Here is a 23,190-nt window from a genome sequence, read left to right on the forward strand (position 1 = left end):
AATTTATGCTTTTGAACTCAATTATGATGTTATGACTAATAATTTATTTAATTAGCTGAATTCCTTTCTCTTAATTAATATATAGTTTTGAATTAAGCATTTTTTAGTTAAGAAATGAAGTGATTTATGTATATCACTTATATTAATTAACACGGAGAAAATGAAATTTATATGTATATATATATATAATTAATTAACAAGCATATATTAAATAATTTATTTCACTAAAAATTGAAATAAAAAATTAAAGTACAAACTAATACAACATATTAACGATGACATGAACATAAATTTATCACAACTTTAACGATAAATCTATGTCCGGATCCTCGTCTTGCTGGTTGCTTCCGCCGCCTACAGGGTTCCTGTCTGGCCTGGGCGTTGGTCCAGGAAGACTCGACGGCCCCTCAGAAAACGACGGCCTACCACTAGAACTGCCTGCTCCAAACGTCGTAAACCGACGATTTAGAGCACGGTTTTGCACATACGAAGGATGTGCAAAATGAGGCGTTCTAGGCACGGGTGCTGTCCATCCCGCAGGGTAATTAAGCCCTGGGAGAGGACGGCGTGCGTAAGGCTCGCCCGCCATGCCGGGACGTGCATTGTAGGCGCCGCCGATGTGGATCGACGTCCCATGTTGCACGGGAGGATAAAAGGGCCGGTTTCCGACAGCCCTGCTCATGAATTCATGAGATCTGTTGTAAGAAGCAAGAAAAGGGTCGGGATTCATGGCGGAATACGACGGATTCCCACCCATGTATCCAAACTGGCTCTCGTGCATTTCTCGTGCACTTTTCTCCATTGCACGTTCTACCTTATGCGCGTTCTGGTGCCCGCCCAACGCCTGCTTGTTGCTGAACTTCTTATGGCAGTACTTGCAGCCATACTCCCGTTCTTGATCGGCTGCATTCACCGCTCGATTCTCCTGCACAGCCTGCTGCGGCTCCTCCGGAAGAACAGCAGCTGAAGGAGCGGTGTTTTCTTCCGCACTTCTGCTTGACCCCTCGGAAAGGGCTAGCTGCCTATCTTCCCCGGGATGAGACGACGACGCCATGGAGAGCAAGAAACTATTAGCAGTATTAAAAAACCAAGTAGTTTGAAGTGTGTTTCTGGAGAGAAACAAACCTCTGAATTTATAGTAGGACGGAGGGGTGGGGGGTGGGGTGGGGTGTGATTATCATTCATGATTGTTTGCAATATCAGATTGCATTGTACTAAGAAGGAAAATCAGTAAAGACATTCTGAGCCAGATATTTCAAGTGACGAACTCAAAATCTGAGAATGTCGTCAAGATTATCTCTAATTCCACATTGCCAAAACTATGGTTATGCACAGTTTGTGTGTATATATAAAAAGTTGACTGTGTAATAAGCAGTTTGAGAATGCCAACTGATGACTTGAAATTTGATTCTCACTTTCTTTGCAGTATTATTGCAATTGTATCATAAAGCCAACTTACTTAGTTTCACACAAAGTCATGTTGTAATAAATGACATGAAAAATTCTAATTCAAATTGAGTCCTTATCGGATCTGAAAACATGACTAGCGTATATTTCTTGTCTATCACAATTGCTTCTTGATTGATTTAATTCATTCAAACTTGATTCAAGTAAAGAAATTTTTAAATGACATTTTATTTTATTACAAGTGGGAAATGATGCTATCTCCATTTCATACTGCACAAATTTTCTTTGAATGCTGAGAAACAAACACCATTATTTATTGAAATGGAAGAGTAAAGTGAAATAATAACATCAGGAAAGAGTTGTGGATTGGAATACATTTACAAGAATGTATAATTATTCTTTTCTTTGTTTCAAAGATATATATATTGCATTTTTAGCGCCGAAATGAACATATGTAATATAAATAACGAACTCAAAACAGTTATATATCTTATCCGTACAGTAAAGGACGAATCTGATAGTCGTCCGTACTATTTTGTACTTAATAATTAAATGTCCGTACTTTATGGGCCGAAATCTTTCAACTTTAACTTAATTTATTATGTTACTTATATAATTTAGTTATGTTTTGTCGTGTAGCATATTTAATATATCGTATCTGATATCCGTTTGTTTTATTATCTCGTGTGAGATAACTAATATTCATATCCATACTTTCTTTGTATTTTATCTGATTAACAAGCAAAAACTTCACTCATTTAAAAATCAAAACACAAAAGTAGATATTTGGTTTCCATATCATTGCTGCTTTTCATTTTTTTCTTTTTGTTTTTTGGATAGAGAAATAATTTACTTTAGTGGAGAAATTTGCATAATATAATTTTGTATTTGAGGAAATATTTGAAGGAATTATACATTAGTCAAACTCATATGAACTGAATTACATTTTTAAATTATGTTACTATTATATTAAATTACAACTTTTATAGATTTTACTAAATCTACAAATAAAGAAAAAAAAAGAAAAGAAAGTGACAACTTAGTAGCCATATATATATAAGAAGGAAATGAAATTTGATAATTATAATCTTATATAAATATTAATTATCAGTGATGATGCCAGTAAGGAGTAATTAACTATTTCGTCATGCATGAGCTATATATATAAATATATATCTTACAAGTTCACCAAACCACCTTGAACACGTTTTTAAGTTTTTTATGCAATTTTGTTCAAACTTTAATAATTTCTGGATAAGTTGCACTTTCATCCTCATACCCTAAATCAAAAGATAAAAAGGTCACTTTGCCCCTGAAAAATTAATAAGATTTACAGCCAATTCAAATCAAAATTTTGGAAAAGGTAATCTTTTACATCTTATAATAGATTTTTTTTTTTCCAAAAATTTTATTACACTTTCTCAAAATGTAGACTACAAAAGGGGAATTACTTTGCCAAATTTATTAAATAATTTTGGTAAAGTAGCTGGTCAAAACAGCTTACATGAAATTTTGTAGTTTTAGTTAGTAAAATCCACAAATGAGAAAAATCAAATACTAATTAACCATATAATAAAAATTAAAAAGGCAACAAAACTTAATTCAAGTAAGTTATTACACACATTTTTCAAAATATTAAATTTCTTTTCAAGATAAGACTAAAATCTCAGTAAGCCTTAATTTATTTCATCAACATTATATTCTCAATCATAAACTCCTATTTGCCTAAAACACAATACACAACAAAATATAATTTCTCAAAATGTATACTACAAAAAGGGAACAAGAAGATTTTTTATTTACTAATTACCAACAAGAAAATACACAATCAATCAACAATAACTGCTGAGCAAATTCAGCTATATAAATGAATTCATGCTTTCTTACCACATGGATAGATGGGATCGATGAGGTTGGCTGAGTTGGGAGCGCTCCAGTTTTCTACGTTCACCAGTGCCATTCGTTTTAATCTTCATTTTTTCTTCGATATAAACAATTTCTGTATAATAAATTGTTGTTGAAGCTAGTAAATCCTCTCCGCTGTAGAAACAGGACGCAAGAAGACAACGATAACTGTGATGTTATCTTTGCTGCCTCGTTCTGCAGCTTCAGTTGCCAGTCTCTTTGAGCACATTCCGGGCTCTTTTACAGTGTCTTTGATTATGCTTACCACATCTGCATTGCTCACCACGTCCCATAACCCATCGCTCGCCATTACCTGAAAAATTATACTCATTATTGTTACCAAGAGAACATGCATAATACTTTCACAAAATTAATAAAATAAATGAATTCAAATGGTTTTGTACTATGTTGAAAATTATAAAGAATCATTTGTTCCTTTGTATGATAATCTAGATACTCTTTCCTGAGTGCACGCTAGAATATTGTATAATTATGATCATGTTTTGTGAACTTTTTAACACAAACTAACACTTTGAACAATGAAAAATAGTTGAATAGTATTTTACATATGCTTTTCAAAAATGCATCAAAATTTTGTCTAGTACAGGCAACAATAATAGTATCGAATTATTCATCGAGGAGTTAAGGTGAAAAATATAATGTCTAAATAGAATCAAGGGAAATATGCCATTTGGCTGAGTACTGTGTATATTGCTAGTTAGGACGTAAATTCCCCTTAACCAGTTGGCTAATTTCAATTCATACCAGATAAGATAAGCAGAAGAGTGGGGGGGGGGCCAAAGATGATTACGGATACCCAGTAAATAAAACAGAAACCAAGTGAGAAAGCTAAGGCTTGAGCAACCAATTAGCAATAATATATATAAAATGCTACCAACTCAACACGGTTTTTTAAAGTGTAAGTCACCTGTTATGGAGTGAAAAAAGAGCAAGGGAATTTGGAACTTTTCCCCATTCACAGCACACGTAAAACAATATAGCAAAATATGGGAAAGCACATGTTAATGGCATCTGACTATAAATAATCACGTTAAAATGGATTGATGCAGGCTCCAAAAGAAAGCCACGTCGTGTAACCATGGCAAAGTCCATAATTCGATAGCATTAATGGAAATTTACTATGTATTCATCTTCTGCTGACAGCAAAGTTTCAGTCATCTCAGGTTCTGCAGTTACAAAAGGCTTTAGATCATCATCACCAATGGACCGTGTGACCTATGGAAAGAAGAAAAACATATGAAAGTACATATTTGTGATGAAAATCATATGCACTTCACGTACACGTCGCATGCTGTTATATCAATCAAACATGGAAAATTACCTGGAGAGCTGCAGGACCAATTCTCCACGTATCAACTTGCCATTTGACTTGGCCACCAGCACTGATGACACGCTCTCTCTCCTCAGGGCAACTTGCCACATGATCCTACTATATTGAGATCATTCAGTAGTTGAAGGTGCAATACCTCACAAAGCAGAGACCTAAATAACAAAAATGATGCATACAATGAAAGATGCAGAGGAATGTAAATCCGAAGGAGGATTTACTGCTCAAACAAAGGCCTTTTACAGTAGATAATAAACAATGATTTATATAATCAATCCCCTCATAAAACATCATAACTACAGAGCTCATGTCTTTTCTATGCTATAAACAACCAATACTAGCTTGCAACACTGTATTGCTGTTCATGGGTGTTGTTCGTGGTGTCTGAACAGCATATGAAGAGCTTTCCCGATGTTCCCTGAATAACAGAAGAACAATAACAAGGTTTTCTTCCAGAAAATCATAAATAATTTGAAAGTACCATCTCACCCTGCTTAAAGCATTAGGTTGTCCTGCTCGAGATATAATCGTTCTGCAATCTCCAGCATTAGCAACAAATAGCTTGTTTTTAACTATTAGAGCAGTGATGGCAGTACAGCCAGGGTGCCAGTCCTTCTGAATAGTTCCCTTGGATTCCCTACGAGAATTTAGTTCATTCCTGAAGGCAATATCAGTCTTGACAAATGCTTCAAGTAGTGCCTGTGATGGACTGTGAACAGGTAAAACATAAATATTTCAGTGCTCCAAAAGTATTCTGTTTTTCACTTGAGTAACTTACATAAAGAGTAGTAGGGTTTCACCTGCTCATGGGAAGCAGAGTTTGCAAAAATCCAGGTAGAGCCCCAGCTGAAAACTCAGCGGCAGCAGCACCTGCACATGATGGTAGTTTATATTTGTATCTTCATGATTAATGCCATGGTAGCTGATTAGAATCATAAACATTAAATTTCGAAGATACAAAACAATATGAGTGAAAATAAAACCAGAATCTTTCGACAAGGAAGCTGCCTTTCTTCCTTATTATTCAACTAGAAAGAAAGGCAGAAAGGTAGATCTCCACGTACCTCGATGACCATCCAGGATCCCGAAGAAATGGATGTCGTTTTCTTTGGAAAAATGGGGGAACATAAAGTGTCTATCCTCCATGGTTTCTCTTCTCCCACAAGTTGAAAAGGAACCACAAGAAACCACTGGACAATAAACCATAGAATCATTTGAAGAAAGCCGGGTTGATGGGGCATCCTCAGAGGAAAGATAAGCCTTCTCTGGAAAATCTTGGCCACAGGTAAACCAATTCATAGGCTCTTGATAACTCTGACTATTAGTGGTATCAACATTGCCGCATGATACAAAAGAGTCAACAGAGGTATCTTTCTTTGCACCTTCTGTTTCTCCACACTCCAACATTACATTGAGTTCTGAAACTATATCACTAAGAGAAGGTCTATTTTGAGGATCTGCATCCCAACATCTCTGTATTAGAGAGAGCAAACCAGTGGGCACACCCAACTCGGGACCAGCAAGAACAGGTCGTAATCCTTCAGACACCACAGCTGCCGTAAGTCGCTGCTCAGTGTAGCTCATTTCCAAGACTGTATGGGCCTACCATCACCATATTCCATGGTTAGTAAGTTTGATACTGAACTCGTAAGTGAATTAATAACTGAATCAAAACCAGATTCTGGAAAAGAAAATAAACCAAACATCCCCATTTTAAGCTCATTACACATCTGATTCAGCTCAAGGGAAGAAAAGGCAAGCTTCAGATGAAATAAAAACAAAACTGTTGGAGTTAAGGAATGTGTGGCAAGGAATCAAAAGTGGGAAAAGTACTGTTGCAAAGTCATGGAAGGCCAGTTTCATGGGGGCACATGAGCTAGTGATTGTCTTAGAAGTGCAAAACTACAGTTGGTAGTAATGGATTTCCAGTCGGCCACTCTTATGCTATGTATTTCACATGCAACATCGAAAGGTACACAAATATTTCAGTAATAGGTATATTCATCTACCTTCTGTTACTTAGATTCCATATATTAGGTTTCTTTCCCTACACCAATTTAAGATTTGACACAGATATGATCATACTGATCTCCTGGGCTCCTGATTGTCTGTCATTGTCTTAGTCTTCTCATCACAGTTCAGACAACTATTCATAAATTAAAGGGACATTCTGGCATAGACTCCTTGCCATTTTACAAAGAAACCGTAAATACGCTGTTGACGGTTCAAGTCAATTCAATATGTTTCACAAAAAATTTCCTGCTGATTTCCTCCCTATACAGCGTCTTAATAATCATGGAAACATAACTGCAGAACTCTTCTCGGTCAATACCTAATAAGATACCAATTATCTTAGAATATCCTGAAATTTTAAAATTTTCTGAACACAGAATATTTAGTAACATGTATCATAGAGTATGTCACTTAGTTCTCCGCATCCATCTAAACAGTACCCGAGCCACAATTCTCGCTATGGATAGTTGAAACTTTACGGTATGACATTGTCCTTCACATTTTTATATCATTTAATGAATGCGGATAGAACTTAGTCTTTTGAAATGAGCCACTGACCATTTTTGTTTCCGACAGAACAGAAAATTGCTGGGTTCTTAAATGATGCTTCAAATTTCTTATAAGACCACAACTAATTGGTGGTCCTAATAGGTTAAATTTGGATCGATAAATTTGAAATTGTGGATTTCAAATCACTTATAACAGCTCATTTGGATTTCTTTGGATATTTTAAATGTAAGGATTTGAAATCTTTTAATTCTAATTTTGACCTGTATTTATTGGATTATTATGGATTCCAAATTCTTTTAATACAAAGTTATTTGAAATTCTTCGAGTAAATCCTTCTCTCAACTCTAAACCTATCAATCCAAATGCGGTTTTAGGAAATGAATAGATATATCCGCAAATTTCTGCTGTAAATTAGTCATGAGATCTTGAAATTAAAGAGATACAATTTGAGCAAGTTGTTTCTAGTGTTAATGTCAGAAGTCTGTCAGCAATTTCTCTGGGAAAGAAAAATGATCCTTCAGAATGATCTACAAGAATAATAAAGCAAAATAAAGTCTAGAGTTATTTTTCTGTACCAATGGCCATCTGCATTTCCCGGCCCAGGACTTTCTTTTCTTTTACATCGTCAAGATTAATTTTATTTTATTTCGAAAATAAAGCAACGAGTCTAACCAAATAACTGCAGCAGAGAACTAGAGAGCAAGAAGAAGACACGTGCCAAATCATTAATCTACATTTATAAAAGACAACTGTAGCCCAGTCTTAAAGGTATCAGAGCACCTTATCTCTTGACTCACCCACACAGAATACTGAAATATGCATGAATTCACCAATTAGCTAACTAAGGTTCGGGGAAAATAAGTAACAGAAATGGGAAAAATACTGACAGAATCCCACCATATTAATCCCCATTCCATCATTACATCTAGCAGGAATCGAAAAGATAGAGCAAATGGAAGAAAGAGTAACCTGTGCCTCTGCTCGACGATCAGTGTATGGAACTACACCGGTAAGAAGTTCACTGCAATTCTCAGAAACAATAATTTATGGTTAATATGGTCAATTAGTGGAGGTAGACTGCAATGTTATCAACCCAAAAGCAGGAAAACCCTAACTTAAATTCTTTGCATGACATCGATTAAGGCATGAAAAAGAAAAGTAAAGAGGAAGCTATTTCCATGACCTACTTAAGCTTAAGTTTACTTTAATTAAGTAATAACAAAGTGTTGTTTTTAGATAACCACAATATTTTGGATCTAATTCAACACTAAAAGAAGCGGAGAGTAATGGGAAACATCTCATGTTTCTATATTAGGCGAGAAAACATAATGGTGAAATAACATAACCACAGCTCTTGGAACAATTTAAAGTATTAATTGATTAAAACTCAATGTTCGGAAAACTATCTTCAGTGAAATTTGGCTCCAAATAATAGATTCTAATCAGAAATGGCATGCGTATAGACAATTATGTTTCACTATTCATCTTTAAAGAATATAAGAATCAGTGTATAGCTAGTGCTTACTTAACAGTTACTCCAAAACTATAGACATCTGATTTTTCAGTATGAATCTCTTTCCTCAGTACTTCAGGTGCCATGTAAATAAGTGTGCCAACCATATTTTTTTTATGGAAACCACCAGTTGGTTTGCCAGAGGATTTCCAGTTCAGGATAGAAACTTGTTTAAGATCTTTCTTGTATTCTGCCAAACCAAAATCTGCGAGATGTGGATGAAGATTCTCGTCAAGCTGCATTAGGTTCATCATTAAAAAGGGAAGACATTAAGTGCAACTCGAAGGGAAAATAGATCAGTTTACAAGGAAATTGAGATTACGTATAGATAACATCAGTTCAGATGCATCAAGAAATTGTTGAAGACATTACAAGAATATTTGCTGGTTTCACATCCCTATGTACAATCCCAAGGCTATGCAGATATAGAAGAGCTTTTGCTGCAAACAGAAGGCATGAGAAACATAAATATCACAATCCAAATTCAAATTCATCACACATTTGGAACAGTAAGATTAAAAAGAAACAGCGGATGAAATGAGATATATTCTTCCGACACCAACCAATCAACTGATGAAAGGAGTTGTTCTGACGAATGAAGAAAGAAAAATAGGACATAATCAAATTTGACCACTGAGGCTCCATATAATGGACATGACCTTTATAAACTGAAAAGCTCATAAAAATTCTAGCATGTGTTTAATCATTTAAACCGATTCTTGTGTAACATCTCTTTGTTGAATCTTAATCTTATAACAACCATAAAGCATTGATCAGCACACAATTAAATATCATAAGAGAAAATTTACAGATGATCTGCATATATAGTCAACTTTCTACCAACTAATCCATAAAACACCATAATAGGGCTATTCCTTACAAAGTGTTTAAGATCTCTTAAGCACAATACTGATTTTCTAGATATTCTTATTTTACACAAACTGAAACGTTCCAATAGCAGAGTTCTTAACATGAAGTGACCTTAAGTATCAATTTAAACATTAGCCAAGAAAAGGTACATGATATATTTAGTTTATACCTTGAAGTACTCTATTTGACTTTCTAAAATAGATCAAAAATCAAGTTCATGCACTTCTGTGACTCTACCTGAAAATATCTCAATATTTACTTATTTTTTATTAATAATACCGACTATATATATTGAAAGCAAGAAAGATCATGATGTGGAAGTAGAGCATCTTTGACAGGAAGTGAATGGTAGCTGTCTTCTTCTGTTATAGGGGGGGAATTTGGAAGAAAAAGTTTGAAGTTCAAATTGTTGTGCAAATTATGTGCTACTAATAATTCGTACTCTGAAAGCGTTTTTATGTAGAGTGCATATTTTCTTTGTTACAATCAACAATAGACGACTTAATTGAGCATATATTTTATCTACACTTCACCTATTATAGGTCACATGGGTTAATGTATGCTTTATTGGGTGTTGAATCGTAATTATAATCTTTGCACAGAACAGAAATGATTTCTCCAAATATTATCACTTATCGACTATAATAAGCTGACGAAGTACTAATTGATGCCCTGAATATACAAAAGTAAGAAATAGCATGGCACAGTCAAGACATAATGCCATCTCATGCCATCAAAGGATAAGTTGATCTTTTACCATTTTAAGCCTCAGGCACAGCCAGAAATTTGAAGCACATACCTAGTCTTCTAACATAATTCAACTAGTTCTCTTACATCCTCGTACAACACATGTTTAAATCTTAGAAGTATCATGCATATACCTAACTGGGCAGTGATCTCAATCACTTGACCAATGCTTAGACTCCGTTCTTCCACGTGCAGCTTCTGTGCAAGGTTTCCAGCCTCATAGAATTCAAAGAAAAACATGTAGTTCGGAGGCCTGGCATGTGCCGCCACTAGCTTTAATATTCCCGGGTGATCTAACTTGCTTCAGCAGCCACATGCCAAACATGGAGGGAAAAATAAATTCAAAACAAGCTTCGACAGCAAAAGGGTTATGTCCACAAGTCAAATTACAATATAAACACAACTAATCCAATAAAAAAATTCTCTACAAGGGTTCTAACATCACAACCAACGAACTAAGTTCCCATCCCGCAGTCCAGTAAAGGAATGCCAAATGATTAAGCAGCGCAAAATCATAAATCCATGCGCAAAATTATTTTTCAATCAGTAAAGATCAAACTTTCTACTCCATCCATAACTGTTTGCCCCCGGAAAAAGAATCTTAAAAAGATTAGAAAAAAAAAGGTGTACCTGAGTAACTGCAATTCTTTGTGGAATTTATCGAGATCCTCGGAAGTAGATAAAATTGGTTTCTTGACGGCCACTTTTTTACCATCAAGAACGGCTTCATACACCACACTCTCTGCACCTGCAACACACAACTCGGAGAAGACCCAGAGTAAGCAGAAGACTGACGAGCCAAAGAATGCTTCTGGAAACATAAATTTGAGTCTGATTTGCGCACCTCTGGCGATTGGAGAAAAAAGGGAATAAGAAGAAGGGCGGAGATGCAGAGGGATTGTTTGGCTGTAGCAACAACCCCGGATACAAGTGTTTGGTTCCATAATTTCCAAAACCATTTTTCTTCGATTTTCTGCTTATCTTTTAGCGTTGATGGTTTGAACTCAAAGCTTCAGCGCTTGCAGTTTTTTGGTCTTTGATTTTTAGAGGATGAAAACGGAAGGGCAGAAACTTGTCGCAGCAATGTATAATAAATAATATTCTATATTTTATAATATATTATGAATAAAATATATATATAAATCAACACAATATATATTTTTTTTTAAAAAAAAAGAAAGAACAAAAAAATGCACAAAAAAAAAATTAGAAATATTAACGACATAACAATAATTGGTGCTGCAATATCTTATCAGTCATTTGTGAGGAAAAAAAAGATTTTATCTTATATATTAATATAGATATGATAGTTAGGAACTTAGGATGTTTCTTCATGAAAAGAAGGATTAATTCAACTCCGCAGATCCAAATATGGAGCGAATTGCATTTTTTGTGCTATATTTTAACTACCAATAGTCACGATTACATGCGATCTCCGCATATAAAATCCAACTAAATGTAATGCAAGAAGTAGTTAATATAAGAAAATTAAAAAGACATAAAAATTGTTCATAACGTACAGTCGCACGTGGCTGTTAAATTATGACTGTTAAGAAATTAAAAATATAATGAGGGTTGGAGAAAAGAAGTATCTCTTCATCTCCTTTTGATTGAAAGCAATCCTCATAGGCGGCAGGGCATCCAACTCATGGTTGCTTGCTTCCTCAGTCGTGGACCTTGTCTTGATCTTCTTATTGAGGATCCTTTCATAGGAGAGTTGCTTTGCATACCTCAGTTAACGGGAAGGAAATTTTCAAGTAGTTCTACGATGAAATGAATTCTACCCTCTTTCTTCTATGATTCAATCTTTGGCAACGGGCATTTCTATTTCCAACGAGACATTATAGGGAAAATTTTGCATTATGCTCCCCTTAATATCAATAATGTGTAAAAAAATCTCATTTGAAAAATAAAATAGTAATTTACCCATTTTTGTTTTCTAATATAACGCAAAAGCCCCTCCGGAAAGGGAGAGTGTAATACAAAGGCTCTCCTTGCAAATTATTATGATTTTTAAAGAATAAAAATATATTATGTATATAAATATATACATAATATATTGATATTTACATATATAATATTAAAATTTATAATCGTATATAATTTTTATATTGCCCCCCCCCCTCCCCCGCCTTTCCCCCTATTATGGGAGTATATTGTTATATTTAAAAAATACAGAGAGTTAAATTGCTATTTTTTTTATCAGGGATAATTAATCATTTACAATACCACAGGGATTGTTGTATTTTTCCCATAAAGTTTATATCCAAATACTTCATGAAAGTTGTTAGCATACTTTAAGGAAAAAATACAATTTACCCCATATGATATTGAAAATATGCAAATTACTCCCTGTTATACCAATAATGTGCAAAAGTCATAAGAAGATAATTTGCTCATTTACAATATCACGGAAAAAAAAAAAAAGGAGGAGAAAAGAGAAGAGAGGAGGAGGGAGAAGGAGGAATTTTGGGGTGTTATTCCATTATGATCTAACTTAAACAATTTCCGCAGATGGTTATATAAGTCTTGTTTATCAATCTTGATCAAATTTATGTAGGAGTTGGGGGGTGAATTGAATCTAAAGAAAACAAGCCGATTAACATGGAAGAGAAGCAGTAGAAAATAATCTGTACAATTAGCTACTATAAATCGTGATTATCGTAAGATATATCGGTCTAAATTTAGTTATTCCTACTTTTATGACAACCTTAGGATGTCTACTAAAACTTTTTAGTTTTGGGCAATAGTTGAATACGTCGTTTTAATGGATAAGGTGTACTAAAAGCCTTGTGACCTGAGTTATAATGCTCCAACCTGTATGATTCTTTCGTAAAATAAAACTAAATACATAGGAGATTATATTATGAAAATATGGTGATTTTTGGAAGAGTATATGATTTTTGAGATAATTTTAAAAAGTAGTAGATTTGAATCTATTGCCGTCTAAATTAACCAAGTTGTACTAAAATTTGAATAACTAATTATATATAAATTCAATTGGTATAATTTCTATCGAAAATGAAACTAGACACCCATAAGAATATTTTATGTAAAATTCACACTTTCATGAATTGTATTTCCATTTGACAAACATTTATAAATTAAGACAGAGATTTTGTCGAGGAGATTTAAGTAGATGACAAAGACAAATTTTAATAAAATTAATTACTATGATTTAAAATATAAATCATATACTATTGGAAATCTTATTATGTATAGATTATTATAATAAAATAGTTTTTAAAGTTAATGCTTATAAATAAAATTATGATATAATTAGTGAGTAATGCTCATACTGTAAAAGATTACAGATTTAGGGATAGTAAGGTAACTTATAATATAGGCACCGGCTTTAATATATCAAAATGTATATTGAGGGAAAGACAATTGAGTCTACTTTATGTAGAAGAAAACAAAATAAAGATCCGAATTTTGCAGAGGAAGATATTCAAGAATTAGTGAAAAGTGTACGAATATGATCTAATGCTTTATGAAAGAACTTCAATATTATGTCTTATAAATCATTATAAGATACGAGAAAATGTTCAAAACTGAATACATCATTCTGCTATTTAAATTATGGGAAAGAGAGGTAAATATAGTTAATTGGATCTCTACATATATAATATATATCCACTTGTCTATTTGTGAACTTGATTAGAAATTGTAATGTATTTGAATCGATTATATGGTTATCTTATGAAATGGTTGTTTATATGTTTTGTCTACGGTTGTGTGATACATATGGTGAATAGAGTTGAATTTATGGAGATGATTATAATATGATTGTAATTGATTGATTTCGTTCTCGAATGAATTCAATGATGAAGTTGTTGTAAATGATTATGACACATGTCTATTGATGATTAATTGGAGTTAAATTATGAAGTTGTCAATCTGCAGATGATACATTGAGATAAGTGTCAAACAAAGTTGAATTATGGAGTTGAGAAAAACGTGAATGATTTATTGAGATGGGAAAATGGCTTACCTAATGTGGGGGTTTACGATTTGTGTGCTCATGATGATAAATGTGATATGAGAAAGATGAATATACAGCTAGGTACCATGGCGCGAAGGATATCGAGGTTATCTCGGGTAGCGGGGCCTATCCTGTACTGAGAAAATAGCTTACCTAATGTGGGGCATATTCAATGGTTTACAATGAGGTGACATGATTGATGACAAATTGTGTGCTCATGGTTATATAAATGTGATATGAGAAAGATGAATATACAGTTAGGTATCATGGCGTGAAGGGTACCGAGGTATTTCGGGTAGCTGGGGCTATCCTGTGCTGACGACTATAGGTGGTGTGAAGATGCCAAGTTTGGTGTGATGTCATGTGCTAGGATTGCTATGTTTATTTTTAGGAAATAGATCATAAGCTAGTTCCCAGCTGTATAGGTGGGTTAGTATTATCATCCCAAGTCGGAAGCTCTAGTAATGATATCTTGGAGAAAATTAATAATGAATCAGGGACAGACTTGGCATAACACAAGTAGAGTTGAGGACATACTTGAGAGACAAAAGATTATGTCACCAAATGGTGGGCCACATCGACTAAATAATAACACTCATCTGACCAACATTACAATCACCGAATAATTAGATGTATCGGACCTTTTAGCGACAAAAGCCGACCCATTTGCGGCAAACTCCTTACTCAGCGACAACGCTGAAGCAGAGTTTGTGAGTCTCTCTAAAGCAAGAACAGATGCAGAAATTTATAGCAAGAGAAAGCAACAAAGAAATAGTAGAATCAATCGATAATTCGACAAGAGATACTGAAAGACGAACTCGTCCCATGAGACTGAAGAACAAGAAGAACAAAGCCCTTTACTTCATTTTGATTTTGGCGGTGATTGTTCTAATTTGTGCGATTGGGTTCTGGGCTGGATCGCCAGAGCGGCTGACGGAGATGAACACTCTTGGTGGGCTGCGCAATATGGCCAAAAACAGCGCTGAGATCGAGAGAATCGGACGGTTTGCCGTTCAACAACATAATAACAATCAGGTTTTTAATTTTTTTGTTTTTTGGTTTCTTTGGCTCAATTTAAATTTCCCATCGTGTTTTATTTATTTATTTTTTCTTTTGTGGTTCTTGGATGATTATTAATGTTATATTTTCATTAAAAGCCTGAAATCCTTCTTTTCTTCTGAAAATTTTGAAAATTGTGGTTAATGGAGAAGATTAATGATAATTTTATGCAAGTCAACCTTAAATAATAGTTGGTGAACGGAAATTGTGTTTGCTGCAACTGAAGTCAGGATTCGATTGGGATTTTTACGCAGATGTCACTATGTATAGTTTTCTGTTAAAGTATTAGAACTTAAGTACAATTAGACGAATGAAATAAGAAATCAGAAATCAGTATTGTGTTTTTGTTCATACAAGTTATGTTCATAGAGTTTCAGAAGAAGATATGAAGAAAAGTACACAATCACAGTAAAAAATCTAACATAATCCTAGCCCTAGAAATAGCATGTAAATGACATACTATACTGCATGGAGTCGCAATTGCGGAAAACCCTTTAACTGCACTGCAAACTGCTTCAGAAGAAGATTTCGTGATTTTGGCCTGGGAATTTAAGGGATATCATAAGTCCATGACAATCCCTTTCATTTTAATTGTGTACCCAGATTGATGTCGTGAAGGATCATAACTTAAACGTGACTGAGATATTGATATTGGAACAGATGATTTGTTGTTTAAGTAACCTTTCGTGTAAAAGGTAAAGCTTAATCACCGAGAGTTGAAAATATTGGGATCGCTGATTCTTAAGAACCTGGAATTGTTGAATTTGAGCTTGGATTGAGCAAAATCTTTTTGCTTGATGGTAGTATTACATTTATACTTGTGTTTCTCCACCAGAACACTTTCCTTGAGTTTGCGAGAGTGTTGGAGGCCAAAGAACAGGTCGTGGCTGGCAAGATGTACCATCTAACTTTGGAGGCAGTTGATGGTGGTGAGAAGAAGATGTATGGAGCAAAAATCTGGGAGAAGCCATGGATGAACTTTAAGCAGCTCCAGGAATTTAAGCAGGTTTATAACAAATAAACCTTCATTCTGCTCTTCAGACATTGGTGTTAAGCATAGTAAGTTCTATGTTTTAGACTTCAATGTTTCCTATTATTACAATGAAGAAGAATTTCCGCCACTTGAACACTGACAATAGACTAAGGTTTACTGAAGGCACTAATAGAACATGTTGAAATATTTTGAGAAAATACTGAAACTTGCTCCCTCAGCATTTTGATACCTGTAGATATCTATGCTAGCACATGTCTGTGGGTGGGGGTGGTTGTTTTAAATGTAAGTGTCTGCTAATATATTTTTTAATTTTTAATTATAATCTGTGGATAAATAGCATTGTTTATTAATTTCTAGTAGGTCAAGCATTCGAGTTTGACTCGTCATAGTAGTATTTGCTAGCTCTTAAGTATGATAATTGACAATTGAATACTTCCTTGATTCCATCTTTTTGGTAAATCGTGCAGCGAAGTAAGCCAACTCGACCAAGAGAAGAGTAACTCCACCAGTAGAATAGGTCAGTCGAGTCCTTGATCGGGTACTCCGCCAGTATATCCACTATAGCTTGCCTTTCCTCTCTTTTCGTCAAGTAGTTAAACTTAAAATTGAATTTAGTCAATGGTCATGCTTAACAACGCTTCTCGCTTGATTAATAATTACCTTGAGTTCTATGACTTATCCCATCGTCCATCACACACTTTAACATCACATAGGCTGGAAGAGGGTTCCCTGCCTATTCCTATTTATTCACCTTCCTCGTCTAGTATCACTTTCTTTAGCTGCTCCAGTATCAGGGAAAGAAGTTCGGACATATCTTCTCTAAAAGAAGCCCTCCTTACCAGAGGGATAGCCATCTTTCACACCCTTCGGATGAGAATTTCCTTTCAGTATGACGCCAAATATCTTGCCATATTAAATCCTCCCATCCCTCCCCCGTGGTCAAGGCGGAGGTGAGGGCACTCAAGCAATAGAGACTCGGGGGCTATCACTTCCTCCTCCAGGGAGTCTCTCCTCTTTTAGGAGAGTTCTTCATCCTCTAGGAAAATTCGTTCCTCCTCTGAGTGAGTTCGTCATCTACTTTGTAGTCTTTTTCTTCTTAGAGAGCCTCTTTAAAGAGAGTTCCACTTATGATTCCTTTTTGGCTCTTCACCTCTCTTAGCGGAGGAGCCACCAGGGCTTAGCTCAGCTACTAGTCTCTTCTTGTTCAAACGACATATCTTGGGGATCCTCCTTCCTCGATCTGTCATCCTTGGGCCAATAGCCCAGATGCTCGCTCCTCCTCGCTCCTTCACTAAGGCTGAAGCTACTTGAGCAAAAACATCGTTTACCAACTATTGGAGTGCCTTAAAAGTAAATTGAATCATCGGTTGTGGTGGCGCTAGAGGCAGCCGTCCATTCTCTCTCCCAGTTGAGGGCTTTAATCTTGAGCTAGGGAAGGGTTTTTTTACCCCCCCTCATCCTTTCTTTCTTGAGCTGGGGAAGGTTTTAAGTTCATGTCTCCAATGCGTAAGTGTTCTCCTCCAAGGTTGTTTTCCCCCCTGCTATCCTGGTCGTTCATCACAATATTTTTAGCTCGGCACCTGGGCATTCTCAATACTCGGGCTGTAGTTTTCAACTGACAACGCCAATTGATGTTACTAAGATTGTCGGGTTAGGACAGTCCTTTTTGTGATTTAATTCCATCGTCTAGTTGCCAAAGTTCCAGCTTTGAGATTTTTCATAGAGTCCTCCCCCAAAATGATTCCTAGTAACTCTTATTTATTGAGTTATGCTTTTATTGAGCTAGCTTTCGAGATTGATTATCTTGTCCAACATCTCATTGGTCGTAGCTATATATTTGGCAGCTTTCTCAAGAATTTTACTTTTCTTTTGGACAATCCAATTTTCCCCATAGCAATGTGACAAATGGAAAAGGCTGAAGAATTTACAGGGAGAACTGATGTTGCATAATTGATGGACGGCTCTAGTGCCTGTTATGCAAATTAACCACATATGAATGCGAGCGTGCTGGAACCATTATCTAGAGCTTCGTAGTACTATTTACTGGTGATCATGTCGCACAATAGTTGCTTGCATACATTCAGAGTGACATGATAAAAGATTTTGAAAACAAAAAGTACTATTTGATTAAAAGTTGAGCAAGTGATAAACACGAGTGAAAGTGAGGGACAAATATGGTAGTGATTGGTGGATAAAAGATGACATGGACCATTTGGAAGAAATAAATAATTATATTATTGTAGATATTTGAGGGTATAATTGATATCCTAAAATTTGGTGTTGTGGTGTTACAAACCGTTGTATGTGAGTGAAAAGTGGCTTTTATATTAGTATAGATTTGACTTATATTTTATATGTTGTTCTTGATACTCAATGGTAATTAATTAAGTATATTTTAATTAAAAAATTCAAAATTGTATTATTATTGAAAATCAAAATTTTTTATCACTTAATATTTATTATAATTGATAACAGTATTGATATTAAATTTTATAATTAATATTTTTTTTTTTAATAATAGTGGAGTGCATATTCGTTACTTAAGCAGGATCTGCATTAGATTGTTTATGCTTCCAGTTGCTCCTCGAGGGTAGATTGGTGGCTTCTCAAAAAGTGATCTACATTAAGAAATTCTTCTACTAGGATTACTTTCTTCAATACTCTTGGGAAATTTTGCAAATTGGGATAAAAATGACCAAATTTGTTAAAATAGCTGGAAAAGTGCATGTGACATGCACATGACTAGCTTAATTGGATGCACTTTTCAGATTATTTTGTCCTCAATGTGTGAAACTTTTAAAATTGCAGGATAAAATTGCCAAAATGGATCATATAGGATTAAAATTTTCTACTGCCATACTTATGGAACTAAAATTGCAATTTTTCCAATTATTATAAGAAAATGGCATTTGTATATGCTTCTCCATGGAGTGAGTATTTTGTTCGTTATTATTTACAAAAATAACTCTGGTTCAGCTATATCTGCTTCAATATTTTCAACCACAGTTATATTTTGATTACCCTTGATGAGCCACCTTTCACTGATTCAAGAATCGGCTCCTCTGCTTCCTTCTCTTTGAGCTCCTTGTATTTGCCCCATAGAACTGAGTAAAGTCCAATCACGATCAAAATTGCTCCAAGCACCCTAGAATTTTCAATTTGGCTGATGAGTAATCTTAACAAAAATATATGCTTGATACACTAGAAAAATATGGGTTTTTAACTATGGTTAGTTATCATGGTTAAAAGCCAAAAAAATATTGAATACTAATTAATTACAGCTACCCAAAGGCTATTAGCTGATGTTTCTGCAAGCAAAACTAAAACATTTGCTACATCAAAAACTGTGGCAATTATTTTGGTTATAGGAAAAATCATAGCTATGTTGATTAACAATTGTCAAAGATTAAGTTTTCATTCAGTTTTGTGTGAGCGTGGTAGATATTATTTATTTACTATGATTTTTAAGCCGTGGTGATTTATAGTGTACGGAATAATTAATTTTTTTTATAGTGATACAAGAATTTAGAAAAGTAATTACCCTCCAACATAAATTTTTTCAGCCAAGATGAAGGAGCCCATGATAGCCACAATGATCATCAGCAATGGACCGAATGCGGTAACAAAAACAGGTCCTCTTTTTTGCATCACGAGTCCTTGTACATATATTGCAATGCTTGATGAAACAATACCCTGCATAGAGCATTAATTCGTGTAGGACAAAAAATATCACACCCTATATTATAGGAGTGAAATTGCAATTTTCCTGACATCTTATTTGATATTTTCAGACTTGATGCATGTAAGAGTTTCTGTTTGGAGAAATGAACTTACAGCATAGGCGGCAGCCAAGAGGTTCATGTCGAAGCCGATGGCCCAAGCGTGTGGTCTATGCTCCATCACGAAAGTGAGAGCAATAGCTTGAAGTGTTCCCATGAAGCACACGAGGGCTGTCAGTGAAAGCTGGGCTGTGTATTTTCTCAGTGTGATTGCCTGATTCATACAATCAAAACTATGAGAAAGAGGTACAGAAGAGGAGTTTTCTTGAATATGTAACAGAACACACACACACATATATATATATATGTACAGACCTGAAGGATGAAGAAAGAAGCCCAGGCAAGAGTGGCAATGATGAGGAGGGTAGAGCCCTTGACCCAGTCCTTGTCAGTGTTTGAGTCAACGGTTGTAGGAACATAGGATTTCTGAGGATGAATGTAGTTGGACCAGACCATGTTGATCACATGTCCTTTGTACAGTGTCATTAGCATGGCTCCACCCACGGTTAGTATCGTTCCCACTACCTTTGCTTGGCATCTCACTTTCTTCATATCCACCTTCTCCATCCTGCAATCACAATTACACCACCTCAACATAAGAAAGAGCGGTTGATTTTCATTGTCTCTGTTCTCTTCATCCAGTGATCTTGGAAGGATTAATTACGTTGAAAAAGTTTCTTTGAAGGCATTAGACGTATAGTTGTGCATGTATACCTGCATATGACTGCCATAAGAAAAGTCAAAGCAGGGAGCATGTTGGCCATGGCAATTGCGAACGTTGGGGAAGTGAACTTAAGTCCAGCATAGTACAAGTTCTGATCAATTACAGGCCTGTCAAAATCCCAACATTTAACACACTTAACTCGGATCATTTTGCTCCCTGCGACATTTGGATGGATTTGAAACTCTATGTTTAAAGTTGGAGTTTTTATTACGTAATCTATAACTTCAAAGCGAGTGTAGCCTTGCAGAAACCCTATTCTAGATGATTAGTCGAGATATCCTGAATGTGGCATACATACGCATATATATGTCATGGTGCATCAGGCCTATGCTGCGCGAACTACACTTACCCAAGAAGTGCCAATACAAACAACTGCATGAATATTGTACATGTAATATTCGGCCTCGCTTTCCTGTAGTAAAAAAGAAAAGAAAAAAACAAATTAAGCAGTAAGAGAAAATATATAGAGAGAGAAACTCCACAAAATTTAATATTTACATTAATTTACACCTTTCGAGTATTAAAGCGAAGGGAGCAATAGCTGCTGTGGCAAAGGCATGTCTGTAGACAACCAGCACATAGTGGCTCATTCCTCTGTTAAGAGACACCTTTGTAATAATGTTCATTGCAGCATGTCCAAATTGCAACAGAATCATGGCTATGTATGGCTTAGCCTTGTCCAGAGAATTCCAAAGTAGCCATCCTTTTCCTTCCATTGCGTTCTCTCTCTTGAACAAGAAATAGCAGTTCTGTCAGAGAGAACTGAGCAGCTGCATATCTAATTGAATGTTTCTGATATATATCCATGAACATTTACGGTGGGAGTTGGCATGGGGTCAATCTGAATGGGGGAGTTGCATCTTTCTTTGTTACCTGCTGATTGATGATGGCCAGAGGCCATGTGATTTTGGAGCTGAGAGTACATATAACATCAAAGAGTTTAGTTATTTACCCTTTTCTGGTGTCCTTCCTCTTATATATATCCATCTTGGTTAGATAGCACTTTGCATGCAGAGTCGGATTGGACTTTTTGTTGCAAGTTTATATTGGCCATGTATATATATAGTGTGGAAATTTATATGTGGAAAATAGAAATTAATTAAAAGTTCACATGAATCTTTATTGTAATCCTAGCGCAAAAATAATTTTTTTGGCGAAATTATACTTTTAGTTCTATAGGATATAGGGAATTCAGTTAGTTCTCTACTTTACGGAATTTACAAAATAGTTCTAAAGTCAAGAAAACTCAGACACATCTAATCTTATACTTTATGAGATATTCAAAATGGTTCCAAAATTGGGAAAACTCGATACATTTGGTCCTATTGATATGGGACTAAATGTGTCGAGTTTTATCAGTTTTGGGATTATTTGAAAATTTCATAAAGCAAAAGACTAAAACTGTTGAATCCTCTGCGTAATGGGACTAAAAGTGTAATTTTGCTAAATTTATCCTTTTTCTACTTCTTATACTTGGCAACACATTACTTTTGTCCAAATTTCCAGCAACCGGCCTAATTTGCAAGCGCATACGGAAGGGAACTTTTAGCTCAGATCAAGTTTGGTCATGCTTAAATTAATTACGTGACAAGTATGTTACGCTTGTCATATAATTGATATGTAATTTAAAGAGAGTAACCGATGCCATGATAAATGTATTACATAATACGTTTGTTGTGTTTCGTGGAAGAAGCTCATCAAAAGCCTTTCTGGTTATAAGAAGGAAATGGTAATTGTTTGAAAAAATAAAGCAATAAGCATATATATGTACTAGAAATATGATTATCGTTGTTGATGTTTTTGGCTAATTGAATTTCAGTTTCACGGTTTTCATTATTCAAGTAGGCAATTAAATTTGGAGAGTGGTTAGGTCATTAAAAAGTGGGTAAACTAAGACGTTCTCCCCTGAGGTTTGACATAATGACGAATACTTTGATCATTATTTGAAAAATTACAAATACTATTTTGATATTTTATAAAATTATGTAATCTTTGGATAGAGGTATGAAATTGTCGACTTTGTATTTGCTCTATTTTTTTTTATTTTTTAAAAAAAATAAAAATTTGTAAAACATTCGAACGAGATGGATGAAATTTTTTTAAAAATTATAAAACAATTATCCACTTAATCCATAAAAAAATTAGAAAATTTTAAAGAATAAGTAAATTATAATTCTTAATTCATAAGGACATTTTGGTCAGTTTACCACAAAAATGGATGAAAAAATTTAATGGATTGGGCTAATTGTTAGATAGCTGTTAAAATTAGGGGGGTATTGATAATTTTTCAAACAATGAGTAGGTATTTATGATTATACCAAACCTAAAAGGAGATC

At 34.9% G+C, this 23,190-nt stretch overlaps 2 protein-coding genes and 1 pseudogene across 13 annotated transcripts; 1 reads left to right on the top strand and 2 right to left on the bottom strand.

Annotated features, from left to right (window-relative positions):
* Nucleotides 1-323: 323 nt before the first annotated feature.
* On the bottom strand, nt 324-11,400 carry LOC105155812 (protein kinase family protein / protein phosphatase 2C (PP2C) family protein). Of its 6 annotated transcripts, XR_002286663.2 has the most exons (13): nt 11,158-11,398; nt 10,944-11,061; nt 10,448-10,614; nt 9,069-9,136; nt 8,709-8,932; nt 8,153-8,204; nt 5,725-6,262; nt 5,461-5,530; nt 5,150-5,369; nt 4,655-4,759; nt 4,453-4,548; nt 3,295-3,625; nt 324-1,022 (listed from the first exon to the last, which is right to left on the bottom strand). XR_002286663.2 is itself a non-coding variant. In XM_020692149.2 (12 exons), the coding sequence occupies exons 1-12, from the start codon at nt 11,270-11,272 to the stop codon at nt 3,431-3,433; spliced, it is 1,968 nt and encodes a 655-aa protein (XP_020547808.1). In that variant the 5' UTR covers nt 11,273-11,398; the 3' UTR covers nt 3,074-3,430. The 6 variants fall into 6 exon arrangements, 3 of the variants coding, with proteins under 3 accessions (XP_020547808.1, XP_088733911.1, XP_011070076.1); XM_020692149.2 differs by lacking the exon at nt 324-1,022 and having other exon boundaries at nt 3,074-3,625; XM_088877785.1 differs by lacking the exons at nt 324-1,022; nt 9,069-9,136 and having other exon boundaries at nt 3,074-3,625; nt 8,709-8,901; nt 11,158-11,399.
* Nucleotides 11,401-14,909: 3,509 nt separating this feature from the next.
* LOC105155815 (cysteine proteinase inhibitor) lies at nt 14,910-20,754 on the top strand. Of its 6 annotated transcripts, none has more exons than XR_016064049.1 (5): nt 14,910-15,333; nt 16,193-16,363; nt 16,819-16,868; nt 19,915-19,983; nt 20,143-20,754. XR_016064049.1 is itself a non-coding variant. In XM_011071779.3 (3 exons), exons 1-2 carry the CDS (start codon nt 15,034-15,036, stop codon nt 16,376-16,378), a joined length of 486 nt encoding a protein of 161 aa, XP_011070081.1. In that variant the 5' UTR covers nt 14,911-15,033; the 3' UTR covers nt 16,379-16,416; nt 20,143-20,754. The 6 variants fall into 6 exon arrangements, 2 of the variants coding, with proteins under 2 accessions (XP_011070081.1, XP_011070084.1); XR_016064051.1 differs by having other exon boundaries at nt 14,911-15,333; nt 16,193-16,416; XR_016064052.1 differs by lacking the exon at nt 16,819-16,868 and having other exon boundaries at nt 14,911-15,333.
* Nucleotides 19,241-21,570, bottom strand: LOC105155925 (WAT1-related protein At5g07050-like; annotated as a pseudogene). Its single transcript, XR_016064048.1, has 7 exons — nt 21,365-21,570; nt 21,204-21,266; nt 20,845-20,961; nt 20,446-20,698; nt 20,186-20,344; nt 19,893-20,044; nt 19,241-19,496 (listed from the first exon to the last, which is right to left on the bottom strand). The product of XR_016064048.1 is annotated as a WAT1-related protein At5g07050-like (transcript).
* Nucleotides 21,571-23,190: the final 1,620 nt, after the last annotated feature.

The sequence above is a fragment of the Sesamum indicum genome, linkage group LG2 (assembly GCF_026168435.1).
Source record: "Sesamum indicum cultivar Baizhima isolate 11 linkage group LG2, ASM2616843v1, whole genome shotgun sequence".
Classification (NCBI taxonomy): domain Eukaryota; kingdom Viridiplantae; phylum Streptophyta; class Magnoliopsida; order Lamiales; family Pedaliaceae; genus Sesamum; species Sesamum indicum.

What these genes read in the sequence shown, in the direction of transcription:
- LOC105155815 (XM_011071779.3), top strand. Translation starts at nt 15,034, where the DNA reads ATGCAGAAATTTATAGCAAGAGAAAGCAACAAAGAAATAGTAGAATCA. An exon ending in AACAACATAATAACAATCAG is followed by an intron (nt 15,334 to 16,192) that starts GTTTTTAATTTT and finishes TTTCTCCACCAG; the next exon opens with AACACTTTCCTTGAGTTTGC.
- LOC105155812 (XM_020692149.2), bottom strand. Translation starts at nt 11,272, where the DNA reads ATGGTTTTGGAAATTATGGAACCAAACACTTGTATCCGGGGTTGTTGC. An exon ending in GATCCTGGATGGTCATCGAG is followed by an intron (nt 5,531 to 5,724) that starts GTACGTGGAGAT and finishes CATCATGTGCAG; the next exon opens with GTGCTGCTGCCGCTGAGTTT. An exon ending in AACCTAATGCTTTAAGCAGG is followed by an intron (nt 4,760 to 5,149) that starts GTGAGATGGTAC and finishes TCAATATAGTAG; the next exon opens with GATCATGTGGCAAGTTGCCC.